Here is a 26,919-nt window from a genome sequence, read left to right as displayed (position 1 = left end):
TACCTGATATAGAGTTTTTAATTATTTTTTACAGCAGTATTTTATTCAGTTCTGCCTTAATTTTAATCATCGGTTGTGATTGCTAAGTTTTGCAATCCACATCCGAGGCTGGCAACGAGAGCAGCGCAGCACAGCTATCTTTCATGCAGCCGTCTTCTGCAGACCAAAACATCTGCTGGTGATGCAAACAGAAGCTGTTCTTGGCTTTTTTAATTTCAGATGCTCACAAACTGATAATTTTTTTTTTTTTTTTTTTTTTTTTTTCATAAGAGGAACCAATTACCAAACACAAACTAATGTAGTCTAGAGTTTCATATTCTGCAGCTTTCACCTGGCATTTCCGCTCCCTGCTATTATCCCAACTCCCTTCTGTTCTTTGCCTCTCGGAGCAGAAAAGCAAGTGTTGCTGTGGTTACACCAGGGAAATAGGCAGATGCTGCAACATGCATGATGACTCTTCCAGGAAATGCTTCAAGATAATTACAAGCAGCAATTGTGCCAGGGATATTGCTTGTTCCTGTGTCTCTTCAGATAATAACTTTTATAACCTCTTTGGCTGTGTCCTCTGGAAGGATCTGAGGACATAGTGATTGTAAGAAATCACCTGAGATTATTATTTCCCTGCTTTTTCTCCCTCCTGGACCGAAAGACAGCCTTCCTTGCACCTCAATAATGTGTACTCTAACTCTCCTGCCTCCAGTTCTTGAGTTTCAACTGTGTTTCAGCGTCTATTTTTTATTCTCAAAACTTTTGCTGCTTGGGGATTTAAGACTAGACCTTCAAAACAGTTAAAGCATCCCAGTCCAATTCTTAAACCCTTGTTTACCTGTGGCCTAACTTGCAAGTGCCTGACACCCATAGGTATACAAGCACAGATGTATTTTAATATTAAACTTTATTGTCTCCCTGTAGTTCCTTTCCTGGATGTGTGTACCCCAAAGCTCTCAGTCTTAACTGTTCAGAGCACCTCCTGCACGAGTGAGGAAAGGATTACCAGCTGAGCCTCCCTTCTCATGGCCTCAGTTCGGCAGGTTTGACCAGGGCAGAACTAGCTGGATGATGAGGCAGCAAGACACTGTGTCCAGTTCTCTATGCATTCCTGTATTGCTGGGGCTGGGCCTCCACAGGGTCTCCTGGAGGCAAGGACCCTAGGACAACATGTACGTCCTGGGGACCTCTGAGGTTGGAGACGCCCTTCCTGGATTGATGCTCCAATGGGTAAAAATGGCCAGTGAGATTGGAGTGCTTAAAATAAAAATAAAATAAATAAATAAATAAATATCCCATAGTGAAAAACCTCCAGCATTAGTTACTGTTCTTGCCTAGTGGTAAAATGTAAAAGCTCTGGAGAGACATGAGTTTTAAGACTTTTAAAAGGCATCTTGAGCTGCAGGGTTTCCTCTTTACGAAGATCTAGCTCCTGCCATGGTTGCAAAGGGATGGGCCCAGATCTCTCCCAAGATGTGTGCAGGGCATCCAAGAATCATACACGAGCTTGAGAAATCAGTGGTGGAAACACCATCCCTTCCAAGTGATCTGTGAGAACTGGCCTTCAGTCAATTCATTCATTACATTATTAAAAAAACATAAACAATCGGGGAATTCAGAATTCCCCCTCTCTATTGCTTAGCCATTGCATCAGAGTTGCCAAATATATTTTTTCCCCTGTACAAAACAACAAGCTTAGCTGCTTCTCTGAGACTATTCATTTTCACCACATCAGGAACTCATTAATTCTTGATGAGAATTCAAGCATTAATCAATTCTTGATTGAGTTCTCCCCAGAGGGAAAGAGGAGAAACTGGGCCAGATTTGCCTTTTGGCTGCTTTTAGTTCTGTCTCTGACTTAACACACATGGCAACAGCGGTATAATCAGTCTGCTTAGCTTCCACTCCATATCAAATGCATCTTCACAGCAAACGTAGGACTCTGAAGACAATCTCCTTGCTACAGGTAGTGCAGGAGAAAGCTGTCTGATGAGAAGAAAGTGGCCCAAGCCCCTGCAGTGCTTTGCCTTTGCAGACCTCCCGTGGCAGCTGCAGCAGGAATTGGGGAGAATAGCCTGAGGGTTGCTCTGACAGAGGTCAGGTGTGCACAGAGCTGCAAGGAGACCACGGCAATTAATGTGTATGGATGTTTATATATATATTTGTGAATTTATATATATAAAGAATACATATATGTTATATATATCTTCCTTTAGCTGGGTTGTGTACTTAACAGCCATACTTCAGGATCCAGCTGGTGGGTAAGGATGCAGACGGATGCTCTGGGAATCCAAGTCAAGCCTGGAGAGAGTCAAAGCACCTCTATCTTCTGCTGGTCCAAAGTCAAGGTCAGCTTAGATGCAAGGACATCAGATTTCTGCAGCAGGATCTGACATCAGCCCCTCACTTGCTGTTAAGAAGTCCTTATATTGAAGCTGTTTGCCTCTAGTGCAGATCTTACAAGTCTGCTGTCTGCATTAGAGATAAATCAAGTCTGATACTCAAACTGAGATTTCCTCATGGTTTCATTCAGTCATGGTATACTGAAGAATTTACATTCAGATTTATACAGCTGACCCACTTCCTTGTAACAGTATTTTGAGAACAAGGAAGTTTCCCTCTGAGATTTGTAGATCTGTTTAGATAAATTTTACTTGACAGCTCTATGTCATTTATTTTATGACTCTCTTGCAATGAATTAGAAATAATTTACCATTGTGCTAAAGATTTGCCCTATTTTCATAGAGAGCCAAACTTCCTTTATTTTTCTTACACTTCTCATGAAAAATAAAAAGTGATGACTTCAATTCAAGGTGAATTAGACATGGCACAAACTCTAAAGGGATTCTTACAATATATTTAATTTGAGCTGCACTTTCATTGTCAGTTTGCGTATCTCTCAGCTCAGGAGTGTGGATTTTTTTTCAACAAGTTTGCTATTGTTTACTCTTTAGAAAAGGTTTTCTTTCCTTGTTTTCTTTCTTTCTTTCTTTCCACAGAAAATAGAAGTCCAGTCACAATGCATTCATTAGCAATACGTTTTGAAATTAAAGTGTTTATACTTTTTTTTTTTTTCTTAATGACTACATTCAGAAATTTGGCATATTACATGAAACAGAAATTTTCCATGGATGACGCTTCATGCCTTTCCCTGATGAAGTGAGGGTTCTGCTATGAGCTCTTACAAGAGGCAAGTGAGAGAGAAGAGAGGACAGCCAGATTTCTTTCTACATGCCTTCTTGCCCCCAGCATTCCAGCAGTGACACTGGCCTCAGCAGCCCTTGTGTCTGTCTCCATTTACATCGCTTTTTTTTTTTTTTTTTTTTCCCCTCTGGCTGCTTCGGTGACACAGAATTTCCCTCTTTGCTGGTCTGTAAAACTGTCACACTTTTCAGACCTCAGTCGGCTTTGGGCGCCCAAAAGCAATACTCTGATCAAGGGTGAGGGCAGGGCAGCAACGCTGGCCGTCCCCCAGGACGTGGTCAGGAGCAGGGCGGCACCATCCCACGACGTCCCTCTGGGCCCTGCGGCTGCCCCGGGCAGAACCACTGGAGCTGGTGTCTGTGGCCACAGCCCTCCCATCCCCTCTGTCATATACATCTGAAAAGCTGGTTTTGTTTCTTTCCTTCCACCCATTCAAAGGCAACCACTGATTCTTTGAAGAGATAGTGGCTAAAACCAGTATTTTTTTTTTTTTCCAGTTTGCTTGTGTTTTGGAGAGTGGTGCCTTTTCAGTGTTGTCTCAGCAGGCTTCAGTGGTGATGATGGTCTCTGCCAAGGCACTGCAACACCTGGTTTCACCTGTGAATGGCTTTAGAAGAGAGGCACTTCCCAGGGCCTCCTCTGAAAGGAGAGGATCTCCAAGCAGCCTCAGCTAGGGCAGTGAGAGTAGCTGAGTGCGAAGGCCAGAAAATAAGAGAACAGCTCTTTAAAAAATAAAAATAAAAAAGAAAGGTCAGTAAGGGACTGAGGGAGCACTTAAAATGAAGATGTCAGCAATGAAGTGGAGATATATCAATTCTAGTGGCCTGTATAAACAGACAAGAGGAATTGTAGCTGGTCACTTACAACCGTGTAAATTTAATTAAATTGGTATAGCTTGCAGGAAATATAGAGTATTGAATATAACAATAAGTGGCTCTTTCTGCTCTTTTGGAAGAAGGAAGCGGGCAGAAGGCACAGGGAGATGGCACTTAGACCAGAGTGCATTACCCTTCTCAGTCACACACAATTAATACAAATGAGCCACCAGAGTTCAAGCTCAGTTTTCTAATAGCTAAAATATGACATGAGGCACTTGGCTATGTCTGCTAGGAAAACAAATCACCCAGAGTCCTGTTAACTCCATTTTGCAATGTGTGCTTGCAGGGTGGGAGGGAGTTGGGCTTATGGAGGAGCACAACTCTGGCATCATGGGGTCTTCCCCTCTGAAACGTGGATGTGGAAGGGCTGCAGTGCTGGGAGGAGGTTACTCTGGGTGTATCTTAAAAACATTGGTTCACATTTCCTTAGCTGAAGGTGAATTGCAACCAAAAGAAGGCAACTCTATGTCAGATCTTGTCTCCATGGCAAGAGGGTAATTGATCACTGAAGGAAAAGGTAGTGGTTGCTTGGTGGAGGCATGATTTGATTATATCAAGCATGTGCTAATGGAGAATACAAGTCTCAGTTATTTATTACTTGTTTTCCAGAAGATCCAATTTCACAGAGATGAAAACAACAAAACTCCCCAAAATTTTCCCCCTGCCCATGGCAAAATAATCTATACCAATGGGTGAGTTAGGAACATATAGCAGAGAATACAAATAGGGAGTTGGACATGTCGAGATTGATCAGCAAAAGGGCATGAGAAAACATATGGCCAGAAAGTTTAAGCCTGTTTTATAATGTCCTTTAGGTATGACAGGAGCGAAAAGAAGTTTAACAAATGCACCAGTCATTTGCTGTCAGTGCTCCTGTCCTCCCCGATGCGGGGGAAGCATCGCAGGAGGGAATAATTTACATCCCAGCAGTGATTAGCAGGCAGTAAAACGGCAGCTCCGCAGTCGGGCTCTGTTAAATCGGTAAGTCTGGGTAACTGGCACCTAAAATTTTTAAGAGCCAGCTGAGCTACTCTTTGGATCATTAATGTTTATTTTTAATAAGTCTTGGATCACTAGGGAAGCTTCAATAGGCTGGAAGAAAGCTCGTGCTCTGCCATTATTTAAAAAGGGTAAATGGGATGACCTGAGTAATTACAGGCCTGTCAGATGAGCATTCAATCAATATGTGTTTCATACCACCAAATGTAAGGTCATATATCCAAGAATAATGAAGGTAGCTGATACTTGCAGGATAGGAGATTTTATCCTGAGCAGCATACAATAGGAGAATGCTGAATAAGTTTGGGGAGAAACTTGCTTTCTCATAGGTGATAGGGAAGCCAAGGCAGCAATGTGGCTGTCCTGGTCTGATGACCACAATTCATGAAGCTGCCTGAAAATTTGGAGGGAGCTCAGAGAAAAATTAGCAGAATACTTATTTTTTTACAGTCTAGCCATTAAAAAGGGGTATCGTTGATGCTGCACAGGAAAGGCAAGGGAATTCCCCATTTGGTCTCAATTGGGATAACAGTAACATAAAATGAAGCTTGGACCTGGGAAGCTCATCTGCATCAGGGTCATTAATTAATGTCTGGACAAATTGAGATCGTGGCAAATTTCCACCACTGGATTTCTCTGCAACAATCTGTTTGCTTTATAAAAGTATCTTCTATCACAGGTGGCCTTTGAACTGGGAGGGACCTTGGCTGGTCTTTGCCTGGTGTGCTGGGGTCCAGCTAGCGGCCACTGCAGGTCAGCAGAGCTTTGCTGTTGACTTTGATTGGCCTGTGCATGGGAGTGTCCCCTTGGTGCATCTCACAGTGGGGCCTCTGGAGTCAGAGGAATAAGAAACACATTTGCCATAAAACATGAAATTGAAAATTGACCCTTCAGGTTTCCAAAACCTGTTTAACCACCACACTCAGAAGTGATTCCTACATAAGCTCTTCTATTATTTATAGTTGTCTAAACAGCCATGCAGCTACAAGGCTATTTTTGAAGGCACAGTGTAAATCTACCTTGAAGCCTATTTTTAGTTCCTCTATTGGAGGTCAGAATGCACAGGTGTCTATAAACTCTGCGAAATCTAAAAATATTTTCCAGATATAGCATTCTTTAAATTATTGCTCACAATGTTTCTGGATTTTAAACAACAACTGAAATCCTGCACAGTCCAGATTCTTTTCTAACTTCCTTTCTTCTCTGAATTAATTGATTTCATTAGCAGCACTGCCTGTCCTGTGCTACCAATGCAATTTGTGCATTTCTGCTGCATTGATAAAGCATTTATGTGGAAAAAAAAAATCACAAATGTCTTTAGAAAAAAAGGAAGAAGTCATAAATCTCCTAGAGTTCTGGAGGAACTTTGTTTAGAAGGACTTCTGGAGACTGCAGAGCAGTCTTGGCTATTACTATCCTGATTTCCACCTGTATTTAAGAGGATGTGGAAATAATATTCAGTGGTGGGAACAAAGATATTTTTGACAAATTTCCCAATTAATATAAGCATTTCAGGTATCATTTGATTTGATTTGATTTTTTTTAAGTGAAGGTTTAATTTGGAGGATTCAAATTATAAGCGTTTTGGTTTGCAATTTAAATCTATATCCTCTATTTTTGAAAGATCAAAACTAAATGAAATCCTTCAAATCCTACACTAAGAGAAAACTATAGCTCTCATTTTGTAGAATAATTCCTTTCTCTTTTTTTTTTTTTTTTTTTTTTTTTTTTTTTACCATTCTACACTAGGTTAAGTTTTCTACCATTCATTTAATTCCTGTGTGGGTAAAGTTTAATATTGATATTTCTCACAAAATAGGCCAATATTTGTCTCCTAGACATAGCTACTCATAAAAAAAACACTTCAGGAAGTTGAAGTCTGAAGTCCCTCGATGCAACAGACAATCATCCTAGTACACGGCTCTTCTGAAGGTATGAATGGCTCCTAACGGCTTTGACAACCCATTCGTCTCACCCCTGCTGTGCTGAGGTTACATCTTGCTGCAGTCTCTAGAATATGCTTGTTTCCAGAAATTCACTTTCACAGACTTTCCTTTGACTTTCTTTATTCCTTTTTACCAAATTGTTTATTTCTCCTCTTTCTTCAGGATAGTAGGACGTGTAAACTTTGCTTTTATTTGTAAGATTATTAAAATATTTACTGGATATCTTCATGAACAAAATGTCTGTGAGGCGGTCTACTAGAATTAGCATATATTTGGGAGTCTGATTTGGTTCTTCCTCATGACTGGTAAACCAATTTCTGCTCATTTGAAGTTAATGAGCCTGATTATCAATGTTTCTCTAGCAAGTTGATGGAATTCTATTGATTTGCGTGGAACCATGTCAGATTTATAGGTTAACTTCTAATCAAGAGAATTCAACTCAATGGAATATAACTAGTAGAATAACATCAATTTAAAACCAAAACAATTAAAAAATACATTTTTTTTTTTCCTGAGTATGCATCATTTATACAGATCTTAATTGAATGCTTTTTAAATATATTGTATATCTCTTTAGTCTTAACAATAAGAAAATCAGCATTATTATTATTATTTTTTTTTTTATGAGTGCTTCTTTGCTTTTGCCACTAAAGAAACACCCACCCAAAAGTGGGTGTCTATGCAACTGCAATGTCTTTTAATGACATCAACAATGTTCAGGATATTAGTAATTGATATCATTTTGTCAAATGATAGCCAGTTGGAGTTACAGTGGACAAAAATTTGTTTTCTGGTCAGCTGACAGATTGTCCTCAGCTTCCATGTCCTATAAAAATATAAAATATATTGTTTAAACATTTTAATGTTTAAAAATGTCCTTTCCATAGTTGAGCAAAACAATGGGCAGATAACATCCAATTTTTGTGAAACATATGGAAGTCGCTTTTTACAAGGCTTCTAATGAAGTCTTCATTATTGTAATATGTACATATTTTGAGTGTTGTCAAGCTGTCTTTCATTGGTGTTAGTGCTAACATATTCATTGGCAAATGGCTATGAATTACATGGAGCTGTAATTTCATTTAGGGGTTCTGGTTCCTATATGAGTCCCTTGGGAGTGAATTATCAGAAACTTAACATGAAATTTTGATCACATAAGCAGATTTGTTCCTTTTTTTTAGTATCATGCATACCTATCAGGAAAACTACAGCCAGGGAAAACAAACAAAACAGAGGTTTCTTAGCAGAGTATGATTTTCAGTACAAGATTTTCAAAGCAGTGTCAGTCACAGAAGAGTACAGAGAACCACTTTCGGCATCTCTCTGCCATGACCTTTGTATCCCCGATATTTTGGGGCTATAAATGACAGATTAGGGGAACAGGAGTGGAAGAGTGGGGGTGTTTGTGTAGCAAAATACAATTTTGTTTTATTTTTTTCCATGACACAAAGGTGTCATTACAAGGCTTAGAAGCCATCTTATTAAAGTTTTAGTATCCACAAATATGCGACAAGGAGAAAATACCAGTTACGTGTTTCCAGCCAATTGTTTCCAATATTTAAGCTCAGGTATGCTAACAGAAATATTATTGATTAGCTTTCAGGGTAAAAAATTAGGTATGTTTGCACAGATATGTTCAGCATCATTGTCTATTGACTAAATGTAGTGATGATAGATAAGATACATGTGTGATAGGCATATCTTCTTGTCTGAAGCAATGGCCTTCATTAACTTTAATAATAAAGTGAGCATATTAACACTCAAGTCCTAGAGCCCTTCTGAATATCATGATTTGAATCTTACAGTCTTATCTAATACAGGTTTTCCAACAATATCATCTTCAGCCTAACGTGCTCCATGCTGGTCTGGGAGACAGCTCATTCAGGGAAAGCAGAGAAAGAAGGAAACTACTTTCTGGAGCAATTTTGTCTGAGCACAAGAAAAACATTTCCCTTTCACATTAATAATCTATTATTAATTTTATTTTCACAGTTAGTTGGAAAATGTGAAAGTCACTTCATTTTCCAGATAACCCAATTTATCTGCTATTTGCTGCATATTGCCTGAACTCCTTGGCATCAGTGAGAGAGACATAGAGGCTCAGCAGCTGGACATGCACCTGTCTGTTTTCTGGTGCTACTTCATAGGAACTGTAAATGCTCAGCCCAAACCTTTAATTTACAGAAAACAGCCCTGCCTTTTCAGTTTGCAACTTTTTTTGCTTATTTCCCTCAGAAATCTCCATCTCCCTTTTTCTAGGTAGTTCCCTTTTCTGAGATGGCTGTTCTGTGCTTTGGTTGTTATGTGATACCTTCCCACAAGTCTTTCAAATCACTGCTTTCCTGTGCGAGCACGAGTAGCAATCGTGTGTGTGTGTTTGTGGTGGGGTGATTATCGGCCTCAGTGCATGACATAGCAATAAACATCCTCAAATGGATTTGGGCACTTTATCATAGATTTGAGTCTTATTTCCAAGTCTTATGATAAGCCTTTGTTGAAACAGGATTCTAACTTATTAGCTACAGGTTTTGGGGTCATTACTCTCAGATTGCTGTTGACACCAACTCTTTACACTTTAAAAACACATATTTAGACAGAGGAGGTATTGTCATTGGAAGAAAATGGGAATGTGCTCATCTTGTGGTTGTATTTGCTACACTGTATTGAGGTTGCCTAAGCCAGCTCCATTTATTCTAGATTTTGCATGCAGTGGAATTTGGCTAGTTATTGTGATGAATTAATGGGCCAAAAAGATGAAGTTCTTTGATCATAATTGCATGTTCATGAACCAAATTTCAAGTCAGGAATTTAATATCTTTAAGTGCAAGAGATAATAATAATGGCAAAAGTCATATTGCAAGGAGTAATTTCAGTTTCTAAAATCATTCTGAAGAAGCAACCCCACTCAACCAAGTAATTTGTGTAGCTACATAAATATTCCCTGTGTTCCTTAAAGCATTTCTTTTTCTCCTGAAGTCTGCAAATTACACTTTTATGAGATGCTGTACAAACTAACTACTATATCTATTCAAAGTATGATAATATCTTCTTGCCTTTGAATGAAATATTTGGCCCTTGAGAATCTTTCAGTATCTTTCCTCATAAAATACCTGAAAATTGAATAAGATCTTAAGCTTTATTATGTACATATAATACTGGTACCTGTGGGATTATGTGTAGTAACCTTATTTACAGAACCTTAAGATGTATTTGCTGAATATACTTTAGGCTGGGACAACTCTGTAACATGTGTTTATAATCTCTTCTTGTGAGACTTGATCTGCAAAAAATCCCAATGGTCTTATCTCAGAAAAAGTATGCAGGTCTAGAGCACAATCTGAGCATTACTTCAAATTGTAGCATTTCAGAGTAGCAGGCATAAAATGTGTACCTGATGCAATATAATAAGTCAGTCTCTTGGGCTATATTGTTTCTAAGTCCTTTTTGTTCAAAATGCAAAGAAATTGTAAGGCAGTGTAGCTTTTCTTGTAAAACATACATCATGGATGATGTATCCACAGTAATTCTTTTGTTGAAACTGGAATAGGGCCATGAATTTTCAGGTACCAGAGAACTACATTTGAGAACTAATACTTATGAAAAGTCTGAACTTTCTTCCAAAAGTGTATTCCTTCTTATCTGAGAGCAGAACTTCCTCCAGTAAAGCACTAAAGAAGCTGCTGTCACCCCTGTGCAGACACAGCCCCAGAGAGCAGGTGTTCCTCATTGGGGTAGTCACATGTGAGATAAGAAGAAATGCCAGAGTTCCCAAGATGAAGTCCAGTCCCTTTGGAAGAAAGCAGGAGAAAAAAAATCAAACCACATATAAATGGTAAGAGGGCCTACATTTAACCCCCAAATTGGGATGCATTTCAAACCATTACTTTGTATGAGGTAGCTGGGTAAATTCAAGCATTCACTTATCAGAATCAAGCACCTCTCCTCACTGTAGCTGAGATTTTTCTTGTACAAAATACTGATCCCTGTTAGGGCTTTGCAAAGCAGTATTGTGACATTTTCCATAGGGATAATGTTATAGAAACTTTTGAGAAGTAAAAATACAGGACAAAATAGCTTTTATCTTAGCTCAGGAGAGACAGAGTTTTCCACATATTTTATTTTTCACCTGACCCTCTTAGGAGTTCCTTTCACAGATAAATAATGCTATTATGTTTCATACTGAAACATGCAAAGATGATCACTTTGGTGGTTTTAGTTATATTTCTTCATTAGTTGTTCTTTACAGGTCTTTTAAGGAGCTGGAACTGAATCCATGTCCAATCAAACTGATCAGCATTTGGGGGCATGACTGTTCAATCACAGCATGATGTACAGTCATTTAATGTAACTTTATACAACAGAGCTGTTTGGATTATTCCCTGAAGATTATCTGCAGGATCTTAAAGAGCACTTTGGATAGCTCAGAAATCTCAGCACTATATATATTTTTCATTACATTCATGCTGCTTTTGTAATGTTTCCAAAGTGTCAGTGCTGGGTACGGTAATAGAATAGGACTTGCAATTTACTTCACTGAGATAACAATGCTGTCTAAGGTGAAATTAAAATAGACTTCACTTATTTGTGGAATTAATTATTTAAATGTGCTCAACAATCACTTATGTCAAGCTTCCATGTTTACAATTTATTTTTTTCCCCTGTGCAAATGCCACAAAGATAGTGTTTGGTGGTAGAAAGTAGCTTTGCATTAAAGATTATAGTCCCTTCTTGTGTGTGCTGTATTATTTAAAATGTGGTTTAGTTATTAGTTATTCAATGCAGTGCACTTGTTGGAGACAAAGTAAATGGGGTGGGTGGGCTGGAAAGGGGAGGTACATTAACTTCTGTGTGTACAGGGAAGCTCTTGGTTTGTCTAGCACTTGGTAATTTAGGAAGATCTCCATTGTATCAGTGGGTGGGACCTCCATGAAGATGGCAAGGGAACTCTTACTGGAGTTTTCAGAGAGGAAGCCTCACTTAAGGATCACTGAAATGAATAATGTTTCAATGAGCCTCAAAAATTGCACTTACATCACTCAGCAGCTTCATTTTAAAGTGTGTATCTGCTTGAGAGGACATTTTAAAACTGAAGAATTTGTGTATGGATATGAAGCAGGACATTTAGAAGGCTCTCACCTGTGAAGAAGTAAGTTTAAAGGTCTGAAGTTGTGATTTTTTTTCTTGGTTTGTTTATATATATATATATATATTTTATTTTTTTTTCAACAGAGATGATCTTTGAAATCTTTTCCATCAGTTCTCTCCACATTCCAATTTCAGTTTTATAACACCCCTCACTGTGCAAGTCTTGGCAGGAAACTTGCCCATCTTGCAGAGCCTTGCATGAATAATTCATTTAAGTGTCATGCTGATTCACAAAAGGTTGGAATATTTCTTTGGAGAAAGTGTTTAATAAGATTCTTCCAAACAACAAAAATTATAGCTTTGTGTGAGTTTTATGCGGTAGTATCTCTTAAAATGTTTTGCACAATCAAGGATTTAATGAAGTGAAAACTGAAACATATGGAGTCCCTTCTACCTATTTGTTTCCTAGGTTGAAGTATGGGGATGAAGCTGCTTAATTGGGGTCAGAAACCTGAATCTGTCAGATCTGAAAGCATAAGCAGAAGTTCAAGAAAATGGATACAGCTCCTCTTTGGCTCCTTATATTCATATCTTCATTTGGGAGAATCTATGTGACAGAGATAAAGACAGAGAATGAAGCACTTTCACTTATTTTCCAAGTCAACAGAAAATATCACAACAGCTTCTGCAAAATACTGTCTTTCTGAAAGACTCCCAGCTGCATGATGTCCCAGACATTTTGTTCCACAAGGTGTAGTTTAACACATCAGATAGAGGCACAGAGGTATGTTCACAGATCTCTGAAGAAAGAGTTAGTTCTGTGACAAATTATGCATCTTTAGAAGTTAATTAAGCTTCTTGTAGTGGAGGATTTTTTCTTTTTTTCTTTTAAAGACAACTTTTAAACTGGCTTTGGTGATCATCAACTCCCCCTTCCTCACAAAAGGAACTCCATCTAAGAGGATGGTATGAAGTAGGAAGTCCCTTGGAATTTTTCAAAAAATCCTATCCAATTTTATGTATTTATAATGTTGTGTTATTACAGTTTCTAATGTGAAATATTTTGCCAGGAAAAAAAAAAAAAAAGTTAAACCTATGTCCAGAAACAGCCAGTGTAGTTAGAACACAACATCCCATCAATCTTGCTGGTGTTGGCACGCACATTCTAGCGTGTGTTTGGCAGCTGTACAAGTGGGATAAAATACTGTGTGATACTCAGAGGATGAGAGGCCAACATGTTTTCAATAAGACTGTTTGGTGAGAAGAAAAATAGCTCACAAGGTGAATGTTCTTGGTATATAATTGGTTTCCATTATTAAGTAAATTGACTTAATCATTATATTGGCATCATCTCAAACCATTTCATCAGAAGAATTTGGCGTCAAATCTGAATTAAGGCAAAGGCTCTCACTGGTGTTGAAGTGGTCACACAGTGCAGTGGAGCTGAGTGTAGAGGTTATCGGCCTGACCTTGCTAGCAGTGAGTAAAAATGAGGAGACAGCTAGAGCCCTTTGGGACTTTTGACTGTCTTGCTGTGACTTTGCCTCTATCCTCTTTCAGAGCTGGAGCAAGTTACAAGATTTCTTTCAGATCTCCAGTCTGAGAAGGGATGGGGAGTACTTTGTCCTAAATTTTCCTCTAGCAGCAGTGGAGCCAGCTGCTCCGGAAGCTACACAATTGCCATCCTTGGAGATTTTAAAAACTTAGCTGGAAAAATTCGTGACTGACTTTGAGTGGGGAAATGATGATCCCTTGTGGTTCACTCCAGCAAAAATTTCTATACACCCATGAAACCTTGAAGGCAAGAGTCACTTTGGGCTCCACTGAGGCTTTGAACAACACCCAGCTGCATGGGACAGCCTATAGAGCTGAGTCATAAGCTATAACTCCTTGAATTTCAGTGCAAAGATGCCAATAAAGCTAACTAAGTAAATGGGCTGCCTGTGTGTCTGGTTCACCCACCTCGGGGATCTAGCCTATTTTACGGTCAAACTTGCAGCTTGACAGACTTGAAAGCTTGCACATTCATTACTGCTGAAATGTCTTCCTACATGGATATTGCTCTTCATAGTGCCTTCCAGGGAGCTCATTTAAAGATTATATGGGTGATTGGTGTTTTTTGGTGTTTGTGAAGTAGTTCTCATAATCAGGATCTAAAAGAACCAAACTCCTTAAACTTGCTGATTTTTTTTTTCTTTTTCCTAGTTGTCATTTAGTTAAAATTAATATTGTAATTGCTTTCTCTGGAGACTCTATAACTTGATGCACGCTCATTTATAGATAGGAATATGGATGATGGGTGACTAATGCTGCTTAGTTAGGCATTTTTTAAAAATAAATACAGAATCTGTCAATCCATTCTCTGTCAGAGAGAAAAGCAGCTCCGGTTTTCACACAGTCTCTTCCTTCAGGGGATTCTGTCTTAGGAAGTACTGTAATAGACAGAAGTATGGGTTTTGACTTCTTTGGCAGTTTTCACCCTTTACTTTGCAAAATACTCTTCCAGTTTTCTGATAACATTTATGGGGGCTGAGAAGTGCATTGCCTACCAAGGAACAAAACTTCTTGGAGTGACATTGACCACTGCATGTCAAGCCCATATTCTCTAATTTTGAAACTAATGACAATAAAAGTTGAACAAGCAATATCTGCAGCTTGAGGACCTCAGCTGTATTGATTAGGATGGTGCTTTATGGATTTGAATTAGCTGGCAGTCTGTCCTTAATTGTTTAAAAATGGTCTGTTATGTTAGGCTGTCCATCTATACCCATTGCAAGCAGCTTGCCAACCAGCCATTTCTTTCCCTATCAGTAGTCTGGTGATTGATTCATTCAGTTCATATTGCTCTGACTGCAAGGTTCAAGAGGACACTTCTTCATTTTACTTTTATTAACGTACACGATTATTTCCTTCTGATTAATGCTTCACTCTTCAAACATTACCTACATTTGCTCTTCATGAGAACTGTCTTGTTTCCCACCACTTAAAAAAGAAAAGGAAACAGCCTATTTAACAAGTCTTCTTAATAGTCAGCCTCCTCAGTTTTAACTTAATAGTGGGTCAGAAGATGCAGAGAAGCAGAGGGTGGAAGATGTCACCACAAGCAATCAGCCTGAATCCAAACAGAAAAATTCATGACCTAAATGAAGTATCTCCATCCAGATATCAGAACAGTGAATAAATGTTTCATAAATTTACTTTCCAGGTCAGCTCTAAATCACTATTTTTATGTTTGTGGTTTGACCCCTGCTGTTTAACAAAAACAGCACGGTCAGATTGGGCAAGGAGCAGCAACATGCTCCTGGGTGTCCCTGTTGGGAGCAGTCACATCACTAACACCTCCAGGATGAAAACCTCCAAGCCTGGTAACCCAACTTAGAGTATGAGGAATAGTATCACACGGGTTTCCTTTTACAAAAACCTACAGCAGCAGAGGGCATCTCCAGATGCTGTAAGAGCACATCCTAACAGGTTGAGCACCTGTGGTGAGAGCAGCCAGCAGTGACTGCTGATGGTTGCTGTCCCTAAAGCAGCCACCCCCTGCCATGAGGCCCTGCCTGCCTCATGAGGGAGCTGAGGTTTTTACTGTGCCATGGAGGAAAATACACGTTAGATGGCTGCATTCAGGGAGTGAGGGCATGAAGCCAAAGTTATACTCATGGGGTGAAAACCTTTTCAGAGGCTTGACCCTTACAGCTTGTTTGAGCTTTATCTACAGGCAAGGGGAAAAGCGTGTTACTACCACTGCAGCCTGAAAACCAAAGAAGCTTTGATTATATGTGTTAATCCTCCACTGTTGAGTGAAGATGCCTGGCACCAAGGCTTCACTGTATGCAAGATTCAGCCTCGTACTCCAAATTGGCCCCCATGATTCTCGTGGTGTGCTGTAGCACAGTAGCCTGTGTCTGAAAGCCCAGCCTCAGCTCGCTGTGCCTATTATTAGGAAGCCAAACGGGACTGCACACCACGCATTTTTAAGTGGAGCATGGAGATTGTCAGCAAATTCTGCTAACAAGTGGCAGAATTTATGTGCTCACAGACTAGTCCCTACATTGGAGATTTATGGTATTCTCCTTTCATGCTGTGCTGTTGCTGCTGCTCTACAATTAGAGGGAAGCTGGCATTAAAAACATCTGCTACCCATGTCGGCCCGTAGTTGCCAAACTTTTCACTCTTATCCTGCCAAGTAGTACCTTGCCAGCACTACCGTTGTGTTTAAACGTTAACTCCCAAAAGCAGCACTTGCAGACATTAGCGCCACTGAATCAGCACTAATACTGACATTGCACTTAGGGAAGGGCAATGGTGTTCAAGGATCAGGCTGGCTTCAGGCTGTGGCCCTATACCACAGTCTGCATACAAACCAGGGTACTCGGAGCCCTGGCATGAGGCTCTCTCTCATGTTCACAAGCATAGAATCTTCTGTCTCCATCCAGCCTTGCTTTTTTTTTTTTTTTTTTTTTTTTTTTTTTTTTTTTTTTTGTGAGCTGTCCCTACTGTGCTGAGATGCTCTGGGGGGGCTGTGCTGAATGGAGGATAGTCACACACGAAGACAGGGTCCCTGCTTGTTGCAAGAATTTTTATTCTATTTAAAATGATTACCAATAGATAAAGAAGTCTTCGACTCTACATTTCCACTTCTCAGTCTAATGGTTAGTGATTTTTTCTGATTGCTTCCTAGCATAAATACCCCATTGTAATGTGTGCTACAACATGTTTTCAAAGCACAGAGAGGAGAAACAAGAGAGAGCCAAAGTGCTACAAACCCTGCAATGGAGCAGTGAGCGGGAGCATAGCAAGGCTTGTGAGTTACATGATCGCTGGCCCTCTGTCTTCTAGCTACATTTTCAGATAAAGTACCTCTGGGGACAGCAACGATATTCAGCAGCCCATATGTAACAGACTTTGCTTTGGCCACTGCAATATGTTAAAGATATCTGGGGGAAATGTTTCATGCTGCAGGGCTGTGTGACACTGCAGAAGGCAGGGATGTGGCACGGGGAAATCTGCCAATCCAAAGCACAAAGCCAGAGCCCAAATGTACCAGCTGTTGGAGGAGATCAGGCACACGTGTATATGATGAGTATGTGGCTGCAGAACCACTACCGAAATGTTCCTGTATTGTCATTTCTGAGAATAGAAAAATATAGGAATAGTGAACAGTGAGCTGGGTTTATATACTAGTAAAGCAGTTTACAACGCTTCTCTGGGAAATGGGCTTCCAGGTGAAAAAGGTTCTGGTGCTTTTTTTCAAAGTTGGCTGAATCTTATTGATTCATATAAGCTGAAAGTTCAAACTAACAAGAAGTAGGAATTAAATGTAAATAGTATCAATAGACCCCAAGAAGTCTTTTAAAAACTGCTACGTGCATTTCTTTTTATTCTTCGTAGAACAATCTCTTCCTTCCTTCAGGCAGCATTTAAGCTTGGGCTGCTGTCAAATTTCCCAGCTATTGGATTTTTCCTCTTTTCATAACTGTTCTGTTTTTTGTAGTTACCTTTCTTTTACCTTTTTTTTTTTTTTTTTTTTTTTTTTAAACTGAAGAGTCTTCGTATTTTTCTGTAGCTTTATATGTTTGCAGCATTCACTTGGTCACGGAGTAAGACCCTGGCTGTGTGGTTATCCTCCAGCATTGTGCTGTTTCTAGCTGAGGAAAAAATTCCCTTCCACCTGTTCCTTCTGGATGAAATGACAGCTGGTAACTATCTCAGGTTTATCCCATGCTAACATTTTACTTACTAGCCAAACAAGGATATCAAGTTGGATATCTGCTTTATTTTTGCATCCATGGTCTTGGCTATGCCAATTTTACTCATCTTATATATTTCCTTACTTTTTGAGTACCAAGTACCATGGCATGGGCTTTTTGCAAAGTGAGGTAATTTACCTCAGTATAGACCTGCAGTATGAAACTCACAATTGCTTCTTTTCAGAATGCATTAAAAAAGTATCATTTGGTAAGAAAGGAGAAAAAAAAAAAATCTAACAAGGCAGCAGGCAGAGGAGTTTTTGTTTCTGGGCTGAGCTACAGAATTTAAGATGCTTTTATTTTTAGGTGATTTTGTCAGTAGAGGTTGTTGTTGCTACATTCTTTGGTTGTCTGTAGCCTCACTCAGAAATATGGTGTTGAGGGTTAAATACATACATGGTTTCTTCCTTTAAATGTGAAGCTATATATTTTGACTGCAGTGTGGGAGCAGATAGCGTGGAGATTAATCCAAGCAGTGATCAGCAGAGGGCACTGATCCAACAGGAGTCAGAGTAAACTCAATTGTCATTTTACTTCAGTGCGACCTAAAAGGGACCAAGATTAATCTGTTAATATTCTCTCCTTCCTTTTCCCTCCTATATCAGTGTTAATTGCCAAACAAGTGACAACATTTTCCAGTATATTATAATGGTACATTATGCACTGCTGCTGTAGAAATGGTTATTTGCAAATTTGCTACACACTCCTCTACAAACTCAAGAGGTTTTTATGTTGCTTCTGTATGTATCAATACAAATAAATAGAGGCTGCAATTTCTTCTGTATCAAATTTAACCTACATGCTTTTTAAAGCAGTCTAAATATTAAAAACAAATTATTGGAATATTCCACAGGAGTAGTTTTATTTATCATAGTATACTTTCAGGTAAACCTGTCTATTTCCTTTGGTTTTATTTTCCTCCAAAAGACGCATTTTTCTCAGGATTAGAGATTGTGTTTTGTTTATTTATTTATTTTTAACTATGCATTCACAGCCATATTTAAGAACTGTGTTACACATCTTGTCAGCTAGACTGATAAATGAAACCAGACCAAGACTTGGCAGAAACAGCAATCATAAACCTGGCTGCATAAAACACTCCTGTAAACTAAATGAAATGGAAAGCACAAGGCCAGCATGCCTGGGCTGGGGTGCAGGAGGAGCAAAGAGGGGCATATGTTTCTGTGGTGGGGTCAGCAGGAGCGATGAAGGCTGGCATGTTTGGGAATTGCCCTGACAGCCAGGGCCCTATAAAATTTTAATTTGAGAAATGAATCTGTTCTAAACTTGAGAGTCAAGCCCTGCAGCTTTTACCTGGGGAAGATTTTTTGCTAAGATAAATGAAAATAGACTTAAGGACTCTGACAATAGCCAGTAGGCAAGCCTCTGTCATGTGTCTGGCAAATAATCCTTTGTAGCCCTGACCTGTGTCACAAAATTGGGGTCAATAAATAAATATTGGCTTGGTGGTAGCATGTCTGAGTGTCACAACATTATTAAAAGCCTTTCAGGGTGAGCAAAGGACAGTTTTGTGCTGGATTCCCACAAACCATATTTCTATTGCTTTTTATGTATTAGTATTACTAAGATCCTTATAGAAAATGTAACTATATCCTACAGCATTTTCTGAGATTTGGCTAGTTTGCTGTTTATAGAAGAGTTCTGAATGAAAGAAACATTGTTGATGGCACGTTTTAGATGTTTACTGAACATCGTGCCCCAAACAGAAAAGGGATCTGAGCCTTAGCTATTTGGGATTGCTGACTCCAATGAATGTACTTTTGCAGGACCACTGAGGATAGCCCTATCTATCTATCTAAGTGATTCTCTTTCCTAATCACTGCATATAACAATTAAAATGGGTAAATGTCTTGAATGGCTGGAAAGGGGTAACCCCAAGCCCTCTCCCAAATATATGCTGTATGTAGCATGCTTAGTCTTTGTCCTGTGAAATTCTTGTCTAAATATAGATTGTATCGTTAGCACACAGCACATAGTTGTCAATTATGGAGTCATCTGTCTAACATCTTAATAAGCTTCAGCAGAACAATTCCAAATCAAAGCTATCTCACCTGAAGGAAGGTGCACACTTAGTATCTTCAGACTCATCTAAGAGACATTACTTTCAACTACAGACATAGCATTTCCCCATCAACAGGTAATGCATCTTTGTGAGTGTTGAGCACTTTTCTGAACACAGTATTCATGGTGGATGATCACTCTTCCAAACATCTATGTAATGCAAAGAGGTCAAAACTAAACATTGGGCCCAATTCTGCTGGCCTTTTCCTCACTGCTTTGTGAGTGTTGCTTTATCCCATTGAGATGAAGAAGTCTGGATTTTGGTCTTAATTATATTTTGCACGTGGCATAGCAGCACTTAGCAGCACTTTCAGATATGTGGCACATATCTGTAAGGAAACCTAAAACAGGGAAAAAAAAAAAAAAAATGTTATATTGCACTAATGACACTCAGCTAGGAAATCAGGGAGCAGTTGTTCAAAGAGGTCTTTGCTCTGAGGTTAGATTGCCATGAGCTCCAGGGGAGGAGTATGGGATCAATCACTTCTAGTGACGGGTGCAGAAAATTGGCCAAGGTCTTCATACTTCTTAAAAAATAAAACTTAACTTTCCTCACAAGGCCTGCTTTCTTATCACAGAAGCCAAAGATACAGCTAGGAATAATTGCTTTAGCCTTTAGTTTTGAGTAGAGTTTTTTTCTTTTCCTCTGCCAAGCAAATAGAAACAGAACTTGTACTAGTTTAACATACACTACTATCTAAGAAGAAGAAAAATTCAATAGAAATGAAGATAACTTTATTTCTGTCACCAAAGAAAAATATATATTTGATCTAATCTATGCTAAACTTTTCCTTGCAGTTCTTGAGAAATACAAAAAAATCTATATATCACACTCTTGGCCAGCAGCTGATGACATTAGTCTTCAGTTTTTCTCTCTGTTGTCTTACTAACAACAACGAAAAAGGTACAGCATAAGCTTGTGTATCAGTAAAGGTAAAGCAGCAGAGTTCCCATGCACCTTATTTTACAATTTGCTTTGACATAAAGTGAGAAACGACTGAGCACAGACTTTACTGCAATAATTGGATTTTTGCCATCAGGAAAAGCTTGTTACAATTGTGTCCTCTGAGAAATAATACACTTTTTAGGTTTAGTTTTATAGAATCCATTCTCTGTAACCTTAGAGGGCTCAAACTCCAGCGAGACAGATGTGATATGCACAGGCCAGATCCTTCCCCACGTGAGCCAATAGTCTGTCATTGTTCTGTCAATAGCATTGGTTGGTTTACACCAACATGGTCTGCAAATCATTTTGTGAGACATATCCTAAAAACACAGACTAATTTAAGAGCAGTTTCCTTTGTCTTCCTATTTTTGTTGTTGTTGTTGTTGTTGTTGTTGTTATTGTTGTTCTTGCTTCAGCTGTTTTGCTAGTGATTTTGCTGCCTGTGTGGAACTTCCTTCAAAGATCCCTTAATTATAATCTGCATGGATATAGCACCTGAAAACATCTCATCCTATAAGAGTCAAAACCTAACGGTGAGCAGGCTTTGGGAGCTGTAAATAGGAAATTCCTTTAGTGCTCTGAAACCTGCTATGGTGCATCTCTCCATCATACCCAGGCTCTTTCAGTCCAAGAATGTGTGGCATTATACACATCTTATTAAACGTGTGACTTCCTAGATTTCACTAGTACTATTAAATATGTCTTCACTGTAAATATTGATTATAATCTACAGTGGTTTTTTGCCATTCTCCAATTAACAAATGAATCTGAAATGAAACTAATATATACATATAAAGAATACAAAATTATATTGTTTCAGATTTTGTTATTCTACAAATCTATACTAACACTATACTCACCACAACTTTGAGTACATGGACTGTTAAAATACAAATATATTTAAATGCTCTGTTAAATATTTTGCTATTACTTAAAGTATTTTTATATTATGACATTCAGGATAGCAATATGGTAAAGTTTGAATTATTATTTTTAAAAATAAGAAGAAAAGTACTTTACTTGTGTAAGGAGTTACCAGAGTTCCTTAGTGTATGTGAGCTGAGGGATTCAAGTCTAAGTACAAGGTACATATTAGAACAACGGGTTTATGGAAGCATGAGAAATGAGTGGAAAATGTAAGTGCCTCTTGCTATTACAGTGAACTGCCATTACAGTCACTCTGTCCTTGTGGTGCCATTTCAGCAACTGAAACAATGGCAGAGAATCAGCAGAGACAACTCCAGAACAGCCCTTTCTCAAAGGAGAGTGGTCCCAGCAAAACTTGTTGGATGTAAAGTATTGGGATGACTTGCATGGTCCTATCACCTTCACCTGTCGGGGCACAGATACAATGTTTAGGAATTCCTCTGCTGGGAAACAATACATTCAAGGCTGGTGTTAGAGTACCAGAGGAAAAGAACTGAGATGGATCCCCAAGAACAGCAGCAACACTGCATGCGAACATCACTGCTGATGAACTTGGTGAGGCCACCTATTCATGGTTCAGTATGTACAACATTGTCTCTTCCATGTCACCTGGACTAAATACTACATGAGGAATAGTTACATTTGAGAAAAATACAGCCAGAAAATTGTAACTGAAAAGATATATTCTCTGGGTTTCCCAAAAGTAAGGCCTCTGCAGGCTATCAGCTCTCAGACAGATAGATCAGCCACCTATCGGAGTGAAGCTGAAACATTCACGCTGCCACATTCACACCTCTTCCCTTTGGAGTCAATAGTGAGTAGTTCCCATTGGTATTAAAGGCAACAGGATTAGGCCGTGAATAATTAATGACACAGGATAACAGGAACCTGTTTTATTTAAATATAACCACTATGAGTTTGGAAGTATGAGGTGGTAGTAATGAGCCATTTTGAGTAGAGGTAGATGCATATTAAGTCAAATTGCCTTGTACTCAAAATCAATTTGAATTTACTTCAGACTTTGCATAACCTTCTCTTCAGTGCTATACAAATGTCTTGATAGACTCATTAAAATCTGGAAAATGGGAAAGAAAATCGTAAGATCAGAGACTCATGAAAGAGCTGAAATAAAAATCCATAACTGAAGTGTGAAGTTACAGAGCGGATCAGTGAGAGTTTTAAGTTTCAATTTCTTTCACTTTGTGGGTTTAACATGTACTAACTGTTACTTTACCATTTTTATGTAGTGAAACATACACGTTACAACCCATTTCTTCAGATTACTTTTTGCAGGGTCTTCCCTCTGCTGTTCTGCTCGTGTGGCTCACGGTGGAGACCCCTGTAAAGTCTTTCACAGAACAGAAGAACAAATATCAGTTTATCTGTGAGCAATAACAATTCTTGCACTCTACTCTCAATTTGTTATCTTAGAGACCAAAATAGGAGAATATCCTGAACAGGAGGAATATTTTATAAAGTGAATCTCTCTCTCCCCCTTCTAGAAATAAATTGCAAATATAATTTTCCTCATCAAGGGATGTGCACTAGTTTGCTTTTCAGAGCTCCTCTGACTTGCTGCTAAGCACACTGTCTTGTGAGTGCATATTTCACTACCTGTCCTTGTTCACCTCCAAATGGACAGTACAAGTGGAAGCATTTTATTGACTGCTACATGACCAAGCCCAAATTGTTTTCTCATCTCTGCACTACCACTGAGGTTAAAACTGGGCTCTTATCATTAAGTTTACCTTGAAATGTGACTTTTATTCTGATGGAAGATTTTCAGCTGAAACTCCTATTTACACCCCAATTTGAGAGAAAAAAAAAATAAAAATGAGATTTTCCTTATCATGATTGTACAGTATGAAACAAATTGCTTCAGATTATGATTCCCTCCACTTTAAATTGTCCCATTGTTTAGAGTGGAGCTGCCTGACAGTTTCTTCATTTATCTTTCGTAGTCTAACACTGCAGTGGATATATTCAAGGCATTAGGCCGGTGCTGATTTGTCAACCTTGACCTTCTGCCACATTAGCTCATTGCAAACCTGACACTCTTCATTTCTCAGCTGCAGATTCTTTTCTGAGCTCTCTGAATCAAGATTAGCCACCAGTGTTTATATGAAAGATATATGGGCATATATCAAAAGCCTACATAGTGTTTTCTTTTTCAGACTGGATCCTTTATTCACCAGAGTATATTTTACATCAGCAATACAATCTCATCATTCACAGCTCATACCAAAATTTAATTGCTATTTATTTAATCTCTGACTTATTTTATGAACTTTGGCTTAATAACAGCTTTTACACAGCAGACCAGCCTGTACTTGAGATACAGCCCATTGAAATTATAATACTAAGTTGTAAACACTTCTGTGAGTGCTGGAAGTTGATCCCATGCTCAATTTGGTAAAACTAACCATTGCTTCAAAGCCACCTGGACAGGCAGCCAGCATGGTCTCATCAGCTCCATCGCACCTGCAAGCTGGACTCACTTCTTTACAGTAATTACTTGCAACATTCAGTTGTTGGACCTCAACTTTAGAACTAACCAGAATTGATGCCACCAGGAAATTCTCTCTGGAATTGCCCCTTTTAAAGAAGTAAGGTATGACTCCCACTACAAGTTGCTTCTTCAGTTTCCTTGCAGTGAAAACTGATGGAGAAAAAGAGCTATTGCAAAAATAAACAAAAATCCCCATATAACATTACTCATTGTCAAGTACAGTATCACAGACACAGTGGTTTACCAGACTAACAGTACCATTAAATACTCTTCCAACCGCCTGCCATGGGCACGGACACCTCCCACTAGACCAGGCTGTTTAAAGCCCCATCTGGCCTGGCTCTAAACACCTCCATGTTTAAATAACCCCCAAAACTTTAATACTTTAATACTATTCCTTGAAAAAACATCTTAGGTAGTTTGGGTAAAACTAAAGCAAGTATTGCTCAGTAAAAAAATAGGTGAAGTAACGCAGTCTTTAAATGAATAACACTCTAATTTAAGTCAAAGAATATTTAGTAGTTAAAACTACCTTTTTTATTATTATTCTTTTAACATCACTTTTGACATGTACATTCTTGCAAATGCCTAGATTTCTGCAAGGAAGTAAGGCTATAAGATTTATTATTATTATTATTATTATTATTATTATTATTATTATTATTATTATTATTATTATTTACTTTTTGGTCAGCCTTTTCTAATTGAGGTTTTTATATGTGAACAGGGAGTTTGCATGTTTTTGTTTGCTCATGCTATTGTTATTCTTAAGCATTACTAGTTGCCATATAGACATCCTCCAGCATCTTGACATCTTCTTTAGATAAAGATGAAAGAGCATCTGTCCCTGTAGAAGTACAAAAGAAAGGGTAGGCGAATGATCGGGAAAGATAGGAATGAGAATTGGGAAACAGTTGGCAGCCTAAAATCAGATTGACTTTCAGACAGCACAAGGCCTGAGATGAGTTTCTCATGGCTCTGCACTTACAGTGATGATAATATGTTGATCCTTATCAAGTCCAAGCTATCTAAATAATCTTTCCTGACTGCAAAGCTCTCAGAGCAAATACTAGAGCTAAGGGACAAAAGCAACATTTTCAGACTTGTTTTGAGAAGGATCTACCTATCTATCACTGCAAGCTGTGGAGGCGGTCAGATTCACCAACATCAGATCTTCAGTAGAGCCCAGATTTCATCCTGCTGTTGGAGCACAAGAAAATTCTCTTTATATGACAGCCATTTGTTTACATGTAGTGGGAGGTGAGAATGATAATTCCCCTCAAGAATATTTGACATCTTTTTTTCTAACTCCAACTATATAACATATTAATTTCTATTGCTATTTTAATCTGTGTAAGACAGAGAGGTGATGAAACATTTTACTCATCTCTCGTTCTCCTGTAACTGTAATTTACTTCAAGTTGTAAATTGACAGACAATTGGAAATAGCACAATGTAAATGCTTCTTAAAATGCCTTAATATGAGAAGTAATAACTATAATGCATGTTTCTTGTAACTTGGTTCAGTCTAAGCTGATAGTTAATTGGATTGTAATTCTTATGTGTTTAAGTATTCAAACATGTCTAAACTTCATAAAACCTCCTGTATAGAGAAAAAGACAGTATTAGTGGAAAATCAAAACCAAACTTTTAAGCATGTTTGTGCAGCAAACTCAACGAGCACTTTTGCTGATCATAAAACCTATATAATTTAGATGCCATTATTCTTTTTGCCAATGTGCAGGCAATTTCTGGTACTACTGGAAAACCTAAAATATTAAGTTTACTTAATAAAACCTATTAAAATGGGTGGCATGAAACTGAATTATTTCAACTGGAATATATACACCGGGGAAAAGCAAGATCTTGAATATTCACATTACAGCTCATTGAAAAGGCAATGGGCTATGCAACAAGATTGACAACAAAGGGAAAAATGATGAGGAAAATTGCCTTACTTATCTGCTAGAGTGCTCTTGACTGCCAACTGTAATTTTATGGTTCATTATATAAAAAAATACCATTAATGTTAGTACTTGTGTATCATAATCATACAAAGAAGGGAAAAAGTTCATTGAAATGTGCTCCATTTTTAATCAAGACACTGTAATTGTGTGTTTTTCAGGCATCATCAATTTCCATCAATTTTACTGCTGCAAAAATAATGTGCTGCTATAGTTCTTCCAAAGGTCAATTTCTGCATGAGGTACATTGACTGCCGGGATGTAAACTGTAAATAAACAGCCACATAATTTATCTTCTCTGATATTACTTGATTCATCATCAGCTTTAAGTTGATCAGTGTAGAAAATGGAATCACTGGTTTGAAATTTCGTGGTGCATCAGGTAACTTAGAAATTACAGGAACTTTGGTTATATAAATGCTGTTATATAAAATGTCAGGCAACAGCCAATATTAGCATTGCAGAGCCAGTATTATGCAGCAAATGTATCTGTCAACCTATCTGTGTGCTTTTACTAGTCTTGAAAATCACAGAATGGATAAAGTTGTCTGAAGCAATGGCAGGCTCTGCACTGCAATGTGTTGCATGCTTTATGAGTAAACCATCTGGTATTATCTCAAAACAATTTTGACCATCAGAGA

At 38.5% G+C, this 26,919-nt stretch overlaps 1 protein-coding gene across 1 annotated transcript in view; it reads left to right on the top strand.

The window, feature by feature from the left end:
• The window catches only part of CHL1 (cell adhesion molecule L1 like), a 153,579-nt gene extending 131,476 nt beyond the window's left edge, over nt 1–22,103 (top strand). The window contains exon 28 of the mRNA XM_084531343.1: nt 22,082–22,103. Coding sequence (XP_084387469.1) covers nt 22,082–22,088 — 7 coding nt within the window. The 3' untranslated portion in view covers nt 22,089–22,103. The remainder of the gene's footprint in view (nt 1–22,081) is intronic.
• The last annotated feature ends 4,816 nt before the right edge of the window (nt 22,104–26,919 follow it).

This window comes from Aythya ferina (genome assembly GCF_964211825.1).
Source record: "Aythya ferina genome assembly, chromosome: 10".
Lineage (NCBI taxonomy): Eukaryota > Metazoa > Chordata > Aves > Anseriformes > Anatidae > Aythya > Aythya ferina.
Note: the sequence above shows the minus strand (reverse complement) of the source record. Positions and strands in the feature narration are given on the sequence as shown.